The sequence below is a fragment of the Antennarius striatus genome, chromosome 2, assembly GCF_040054535.1.
Source record: "Antennarius striatus isolate MH-2024 chromosome 2, ASM4005453v1, whole genome shotgun sequence".
Lineage (NCBI taxonomy): Eukaryota > Metazoa > Chordata > Actinopteri > Lophiiformes > Antennariidae > Antennarius > Antennarius striatus.
In genome coordinates this window covers 3,750,240-3,758,726 of record NC_090777.1, presented here as the reverse complement: position 1 = coordinate 3,758,726, position 8,487 = coordinate 3,750,240, and the positions used below count along the sequence as shown (strand labels likewise).

At 44.8% G+C, this 8,487-nt stretch overlaps 1 protein-coding gene across 1 annotated transcript; it reads left to right on the top strand.

Moving 5' to 3' along the window:
* Nucleotides 1-1,154: 1,154 nt before the first annotated feature.
* On the top strand, nucleotides 1,155-8,268 carry LOC137604939 (solute carrier family 2, facilitated glucose transporter member 1-like). Its single transcript, XM_068329199.1, has 10 exons — nucleotides 1,155-1,515; nucleotides 2,508-2,600; nucleotides 4,370-4,530; nucleotides 4,612-4,852; nucleotides 5,462-5,624; nucleotides 5,807-5,994; nucleotides 6,168-6,272; nucleotides 6,361-6,462; nucleotides 6,538-6,741; nucleotides 7,201-8,268. Exons 1-10 carry the CDS (start codon nucleotides 1,498-1,500, stop codon nucleotides 7,405-7,407), a joined length of 1,482 nt encoding a protein of 493 aa, XP_068185300.1. The 5' UTR covers nucleotides 1,155-1,497; the 3' UTR covers nucleotides 7,408-8,268.
* Nucleotides 8,269-8,487: the final 219 nt, after the last annotated feature.

The following is an 8,487-nucleotide window of genomic DNA, read 5'->3' as shown; positions in this document are numbered from 1 at the left end:
AACCTGAAGAGCTTTCAGACCTTTCTGGGGTACACTCAGGAGACAACACTCTTCTTCAAGGTATTTCATGAAGGATGCATCAAACAAAAGAGCTTGGGAACTAAAAGCTCTGCTTTTGGTCAGTTTGGTCAGTAACCCAGCCTGGATCCTGACTCCAGGCTGGTTTAATGACACCAGGATGGCTATAATCTAACAATAAATCACCAGTGGTCTGGTGTCAAATGCAGACATCAACAGACAATAAACAACCTTTATTCATAATTTAATAATCAACATTTTTGTAAATGAAATTATTATTTTAGAACAAAATTCTTCTTTAGTAAGAAATATTTATGATAAAATCTCGATTCAAGTGACTGCACTGATAAGGTTTATTTTGAAATATAGCGACTCACAATCAGTGCGTCAAGGTAGGACAAATATTGATCTTTTCTATATCAAAGGGTGAACAAGTCAATCAATAACAATAATAATGAGAATTAGTGGAGCCCTGAGCTTGTTTCTCTGCAACGAGAACCCATCTAGGGGTAACAGAAACAATGACACCTGAAGTGTGTTCCGGACTATTTGGGGACCTCAGGATATTCTGCTGGATTTTAATCCAGAACACTAGCACAGTTGTGAGCGCTTCATTTTGGGGTAACGGCTTGTAACTTGTCACGTGACCGAGACCTGTCAAGAGGCACAGGCGCACGCAATCGTCTGTGCGTCATTCCTCCCAGACGTCACTTTAAAAAAAAATTAAAAAAATCTTTACACTGATAATCAATTAAAAAACATTCAAAAGTTCCGTGCATAATGGCTCGCGGTTTTAGTAGAGTTCATCAGAGGCCAGTTCACAACTGGGTCGTGATTCTCCTCCAGAAACTGGGCACACCCACGTCTGGTGACGTCCCGTTGCTACGGCAGCGACGCCAGGTCACTGGGTTCCACCAGCTTATGAATCTTTCCCATGGTGTTTGTCCTGCTCAGGCTAGCATGTGTGTGTGTGTGTGTGTGTGTGTGTGTGTGTGTGTGTGTAGGGTGGGGTCTCTCCTGTGAGGTCCACAAAGGGGTCTGAGTCTGTCCCGGTTCTGGTGATCACACATGACTGACCACTGGTGCTGTTGACACACTCACGACTGCCCCACCTCCAGCAGGCCAACATCACAACCCGTCTTCTAGAGGTCAACTGCTCTCCAGCTGCACAAAAGCATTGTGGGTATTTCTAGAAATGTTGTTTTTGGACTCCAAACTGCCCCCACAAGTCCTGTTCGATGGTCACCAGCCAATCAGCTCAGTGGTTGTGCTGCTCCATGAAGATCCACTTATCTGTGACGTGGCTAAGCTGCTTACCGCAGGTGAACGAGGGACGGCTGGAAAACATTTGTTTACATTCTTGATGAACTAGATGATATTCCAGAGTGACATCATGTTCTGTTAGACGGTGGAACACACTGACCTGGACTCTACAGGGTGGGGCTGTTTGGAGTTTGTGGGTGAGCCAAAACGATCCGGATGGAGACAATCAATAAGGTAACACCAGCTAGGTGTGCTATTGACGACAGCATGTCAGGCTACTGACGATGAGCACAGAGGAGACTAGAACAATCAGAGGAGAACCAACAAGGAACAAACATCCAGAAAGCTAAAGCACTGACACATACAGACAGGAACAGTTACTGAAGGAGAACACACACACACACACACACACACACACACAGTACGGGGACACACTGCTCTGAAAATGACTGCAGCCAATGAGTTCATGTCTAAATCATACATGTTCAGATTGACACACTGCAGTGTTTACCTGTAATGATTAAATGGTGACTGGGAGACCTCCCTTTTCCTAACTGTTCCTGATAGCCGCTACTTCTCTCTGCTCTCATCCCGCGTCCAGTGAAGGACAGGAAGTGAAACATGAGGTCAAATATTTTTTTTCAAGAACGAAATAAAAAGTTTTTGGTTTCGTTTTCATTCCTGCCAAAATACCAAAAGTTTCCGGTTTTCGTTCCATGAGCCGGTTCAAAGCCCTGGATACAACCAGATGACCCTGGTGATCCAGGCATGTTCTGCTGAATCATGTTTAGCTCTAGAATCAGAGGGGGTCAAACTCATTTTCACTGGGGGCCACATCAGCATAATGGCTGTCCTCAAAGGGCCAAATGTAACTAATAAATGTAAATAAATGTAACTCAATGTAATGTAAAATAAATAACTCATTTATTGTGAAAGCCTAAACGCAGCACAGAAGAAACCAGCTTGGTATCTAAGCAGCGCAAACAAAGCCTAACAAGCAGGATTACATCACAATATTCATACTAGCAAATCTGAGGATATAAAAATATCAAAGTGCCTTTTTATTGAAGCTAAACTCCATCAGTTTGTAATCAGTACAAGAAGTTTAGCATGAGAACACGCATCATTCCTGACAATCAATAAAATCACAGAACCGCTGACTCTAGAACCTCAGACAGACCGGTTCCTGTTAAACTTTCACTTCTGCCTCTCCACTCTGACAACAGGTGACACCACAGCTGATGATGGCTGTGGGGACAGCTGTGATTGGCTCCTTCCAGTTTGGTTACAACACCGGTGTCATTAATGCGCCGCAGAATGTGAGTATGTACAAATATAATTAACTCCCTGCTCATTTTGAGCATGAACTCAAACCTTTCATCACATCCACACAACTAGAAGGTTGTGTTTCCTCTGCTCCGTCTATGACTCCTTTATGTCCTCTGCTCCGTCTATGACTCCTTTATTCCAAAGGACTTTTTGCTTTGTTTTGCCTTTTTTTTTGTGTGTGTGGCGTCTCCTTCCTCCCACATTTGAGAACCTAGACTCACTTCACTCAGAGTGGATTCAACCCTTAGTTAAAGTCTGGTTGGAGTCAGGGATGTTTGATCTTACCCATGACCCTTAGCGGTGAGCTACTGAGCCTGTGACATGAAGCCATTCCCGAGGCCTTCAGCAGCATGTTGGACACATCAAGGATTAAAGAGCTCAAGCCACTTAAGCTAATGCTATCTATCCAATCTAGCTCCATCACGAAGCAGGTGTCCAACAGACACGCTATACTCATGTTGGGATGTGTTCCTACCATAAATGTCTAGCATTTGTTCATGTAGGCTAAGAGCTGAGTGTCCCACCTGCAGGATTCGATTGCTGCAGATCTCAAAGTCATCAAACTGGCATCTCTCAGAGGCTAACGGCTAAGCTGCATTAGCCGCTTCATCAAGCAGCCTCTCTAAACTGCCCCCACCCAGCTCTGTGTCTGACCTGATCAGTGTCATTCCTACAGTCACAGATGACTCCACTGCACCGTGGGCTGTAGGCTTTCACTAAACACATGTCAAAGGGCAGGAAGGTCCATGAGCTGAGACCTCAATCAGTCAATCAATCAATCAATCAATCAATCAATCAATCAATCAATCAATCAATCAATCAATCAATCAATCAGTCAATCAATCAATCAATCAACCAATCAATCAATCAATCAATCAACCAACCAATCAATCAATCAATCAATCAATCAACTTTTAAAAAAATTGTATTTACTGATTATAATCCCCGCAGGGAAATTAGAAGCACATTCTAGTTAGTTCAAATCAAATCATACATATATACGTGTGTACACACACACACACACGCACGCACGCACGCACGCACGCACGCACGCACACACGCACGCATACACACACACACACACACACACACACACAGGGGCCTGTGCGCATGCAGAAGAGGTAAAGTGGCGGGCAGCTCCTTTATTGGTGCGCCCCAAATGAGCAACTTGTAAGAGGGACGGCGCCTTGCTCAATGGCACCTCGGCAGTGCTCTGGAGGTGAGCTGACACCTCCCACAATCAGCTCACCTCCGGGTGTTCTTTTTTTTGGGCGGGAACGGGAATCAAACCGCTGATCTTTGAAACATTGAACGTCCCGCTCTACCGCTGAGCCACTGCCGCCCCAAATCAATCAATCAATCTATCAATCAATCAATCAATCAAGCAACCAACCAGCCTACATGGTGCTGGTTTATTTAATGGTTGGTCAGTCTGTGTTAGTCCTACCAGCTGAGCCTACGGTGCTGCTTTGTTCAAAATACGGTCTTTCTGTGTTAGCCCTACCATCAACAGGTAGTCTGTCTGTATTAGTCCTACCATCAACAGCTGGTCTGTGTTAGCCCTACCATCAGTGGCTGGTCAGTCTGTGTTAGTCCTACCATCAACAACCAGTCTGTCTGTTAGCCCTATCATCAACAGCTGGTCTGTCTGTTAGCCCTACCTTCAACAGCTGATCTGTGTGTGTTAGCCTACCATCAACAGCTGGTCTGTCTGTTGTAGTCCTACTAGCTGAGCCTACGGTGCTGCTTTGTGCTTCAGATCATTGAGAGCTTCTACAACGAGACGTGGACCAGCAGGTTCTCGGAGCCCATCCCTCCGCCCACGCTGACCGCTCTCTGGTCGCTCTCTGTGGCCATCTTCTCTGTGGGAGGAATGCTTGGCTCCTTCTCTGTAGGCCTCTTTGTGAACCGCTTTGGCAGGTAGGACTTGTTTAGATTCTGCTTTGATCACACCTTCATTAAAGGTTCTACCCTTCATAAATGCTCTCACTGTCTCCACAGGAAGAACTCCATGCTTATGGCCAACGTGCTCATCTTGATTGCTGTTGTGTTCATGAGTTTTTCCAAGATGGCTGCCTCCTTTGAGATGCTTATCATTGGACGCTTTGTCGTGGGTCTGTACTCCGGCCTGTCCACGGGCTTTGTACCCCTTTACGTTGAAGAGATCTCGCCCACGTCCATCCGTGGAGCTTTAGGGACTCTGCATCAGCTCGGAGTAGTGATCGGCATTCTCATAGCTCAGGTGAGATCCTCAGACAGGTGGCGTAGGGATAGGAGGTGAACGACACCTCTCTGCTGCCAGCTCTCATTCTAAAATGTTTAGTCCACACGGGTGTAGACCCGGCCACCCTCTGGTCCCCAGCCCCTAGATGTCGCTCCAGTGCTGGCCAAAGATACACTACACTGTACTGAAAAACAAGTTGGATAGATCTTTAATTTTTGGCTTGCCTGAACTTTTTTTTTTTAGAATATTGTCCGCACATTTTCATGAAAATGTATGCCTTAAATGTGTTTGATTTGGCCAAGAAGTGACATCAATAGCAAGAAGAACAATGGGTCAAGAACAGAGATCTGAGGAACCCCATAGTGATCTGGATTTATTATTGAAAATGAATAGTAGGACTTCAGTCAAACAAGAGTCAGGTCAAACATGGCAAACCAACCAGTGGACGGTGAAACCACAGAGAATTACTCTAGTCACTTTGTTCTGGAAAACATTGTTAGGACCAAGACATACAGACCCAGTAACTTCCTGACTTGTTCATTTTAGATTTACATAAAATCTCAAATGGACAGGAACACTTTTAAAGGGTGTTCCTGTCCATAGAAGTGTTTTGTGTGTGTTGTCTAGATCTTTGGGATAGAACCCATCCTTGGAAACGCCTCCCTGTGGCCCCTTCTGTTGGGCTTCACTCTGCTGCCGGCCGCCCTGCAGTCCATCCTGCTGCCCTTCTGCCCGGAGAGCCCTCGGTACCTACTGATTGACTGCAATGAGGAGAGCAAAGCTCGCATCAGTGAGACACAAACCCATGAACACAATAGAGTTAAAAACACATGATGTAACGAGAGCAGCAAAACCATTTCATTTGAAGTAACTCACATGAACATGCATCAGGGGCCCCCTATGTCCCACACTAGTCTACCTAGCACATACGGATCAGATCCAGAGGACGTAACCTGAAGCATTGTCTTCCAGTCCTAATCAAGGTGCGAGGCACGGATGATGTTAATGAAGACATGCAGGAGATGAAAGAGGAGAGCGAGCAGACGTTAAGGGAGAAGAAGGTGACCATACCTGAGCTGTTCCGGTCCCCCAACTACCGCCAGCCTATCATTGTTGCCATCGTCCTGCAACTCTCACAGCAGCTGTCTGGAATTAACGCTGTAAGTCACAGAACGTTGGAACGGTGGTGCCAAATTCAGTAGATGGGTGGTCAAGAACGCTCAAAAAATTCAGTCTGAGAGGGTCCAGCAAACAGGACGTAGCTTTAGTTACCTTTAGTTCTCACAACACGCTCAACCGTCTTTGACTCCTCCCTGTGTGATGTCATCTTCAGGTGTTTTACTACTCGACGGGTATCTTTGAGCGAGCAGGAGTATCCCAGCCGGTTTATGCAACCATTGGTGCCGGCGTGGTCAACACCGTCTTCACTGTGGTGTCTGTAAGTCCCAGAGGAACCATTGGAAAAAGATCTTCAGTAACATGTCTTCTTTTTGTACTGGTAATATAATTTCTGTTCCTCTATGCAGTTGTTTTTGGTGGAGCATATGGGGAGGAGGCCGCTTCACCTCATTGGTCTGATGGGAATGGCTGTTTCAGCGGTTTTTCTAACTGTTGCCATGGTGCTGTTGGTAAGTGCTTGAGATCACCTTAGGTTTTTTTAACATAAGGTACTGGAATATTTAATGTTGTGCTGTGTTTCTTAGGAGCGGCTCAAGTGGATGTCGTACATCAGCATTTTGGCCATTTTTAGTTTTGTGGCCTTTTTTGAAATTGGCCCAGGCCCCATCCCTTGGTTCATTGTGGCTGAGCTCTTCAGCCAGGGGCCTCGACCGGCTGCCATTGCAGTTGCTGGCTTCTCCAACTGGTCTGCTAACTTCTTAGTAGGGATGTGCTTCCAGTATGTTGAGGTAAAGAGCTTTGATTAAACTTGTGTAGGTCAAACACATTGGCTCCCCACAGCTGACTATGGGTGGGCCCTTTCTCTTCTGTGCTATTTGCTTTTCATATGTCTAAATACATTTCAAAGTTGATATGGGATGTTTGGTGTATTTAGCCATGGTTACAAGAAAACCTTGACACATGAGATGTAGCTTTACAAAGGCTCCCAGGAATGAGCCATGATGAGTCCTTCCTGTTGGAAATGAACGTACATCTAAATTAGGACATTTATGAGGAACTTCAATGGCACCTCCTCCTTATGTTGATCATTTAGGACGCTTGCTGATCATAAGAGGCCTACGGTCCATTTCAACTGTAGCCCACCCTGTTTGCAGAGTCTTTGGGTTTTTGTGTCTTGTGCAGGTTGTCATTCTGTGACCTTTATCTATTTTTTAAGAAGTGCTATTTGGTTTTTGATGTCCATGCAGCAACTCTGTGGTCCTTATGTCTTCATCATCTTCACCGTTCTGCTACTTGGCTTCTTCATCTTCACCTACTTCAAGGTGCCCGAGACCAAGGGCCGCACCTTTGATGAGATTGCAGCAGGGTTCCGCCAAGCGGCTGGTCAAGGTGCTGACAAGTACTCTGCACCTGAAGAGTTCAACACGCTCAGGGGGGACGAACCCAACCTGTGAAAGCTGCCATTCATGTATAGAGTCATCGCACCGCTGGTACGATTAGCCTACAGCATTACAGCACTGGTATTACTAGCCTACAGCGGTACAACACTGTGGTAGGGTTCAAATATGTCATATAAGCTAATGCTAAGGTCAGTGTTACAAATAGATAGACAGACAGACTTTAATGATTCGAAACGGGGAAATTCCCATCACCACTAACAGCACTGACCATCATGTGAACGTTCAACAGTTGGACCAGTAATGACAGAAGCCTGCAGTCCATGATGCTGAGCTGTGGAACTCTTCTTCATGTCAGGTTCCTTTTCCTAACGATCCAGTTGTAAGTTAGTAAACAGCTTTAATTGTGAATAGTGAGGCGTTTTTCAATGGTCGGTGCACGAGAGCAAATCCTGTTGCACCACTAGACACGAAGGAGGTGACTCACAGCAGTAAGTAACCATTATTTTATGTAATAATTTCCCCAAAGGGATCATGACAGGTTGTTTCTTCTTTTCATTACTATGAAATTACTAAGTACACATTTTTGACCCAGTCAAATGTGTGACGCACTGATAGTGAGACACAGGTGCAATGTGAGAGGGTTTGCATATATAAATGCTGAGGGATGAAAGCAAATATCAGTCGTTAATCATTTGTTCTTGTGCTGCTCGTGAAGAATTTCTGTTGCACTATTACTTTGTGTTTGCATGTTAAAAATGCACGTTAAAGCGCTTTGAAATGTCGATTGATGTGATTAAGCACTTCACAAATAAAAGCTGATTGACTGATAAATGTATTTTTTAAGTGTGCAAAAGGTTTTCACACAAACTAAGTTTGTGGACGTGTACAATAGTTGTACTTTTTTGAAATATTCTGTGTGCATGAAAATAAAGTTGTGCAGGAATATCTTCAACACTGTCTCACTAATGAACAAATACAAAGGTCATGTATTAAAGTGTTTCACTTAAGTAGTGAACACACATGTTTGAGTTTGGAGACGTTCACTATGGAAAAACAGAAAGAGTCTGTGAACCAGGAACCTACTTCCTCAACATGCACCACTCTGCTGCCCCCATCAGGAATATTAAAAACTAA

What these genes read in the sequence shown, in the direction of transcription:
- LOC137604939 (XM_068329199.1), top strand. An exon ending in AGCTGTCTGGAATTAACGCT is followed by an intron (nt 5,995 to 6,167) that starts GTAAGTCACAGA and finishes TGTCATCTTCAG; the next exon opens with GTGTTTTACTACTCGACGGG. An exon ending in CTGTTGCCATGGTGCTGTTG is followed by an intron (nt 6,463 to 6,537) that starts GTAAGTGCTTGA and finishes TGTGTTTCTTAG; the next exon opens with GAGCGGCTCAAGTGGATGTC.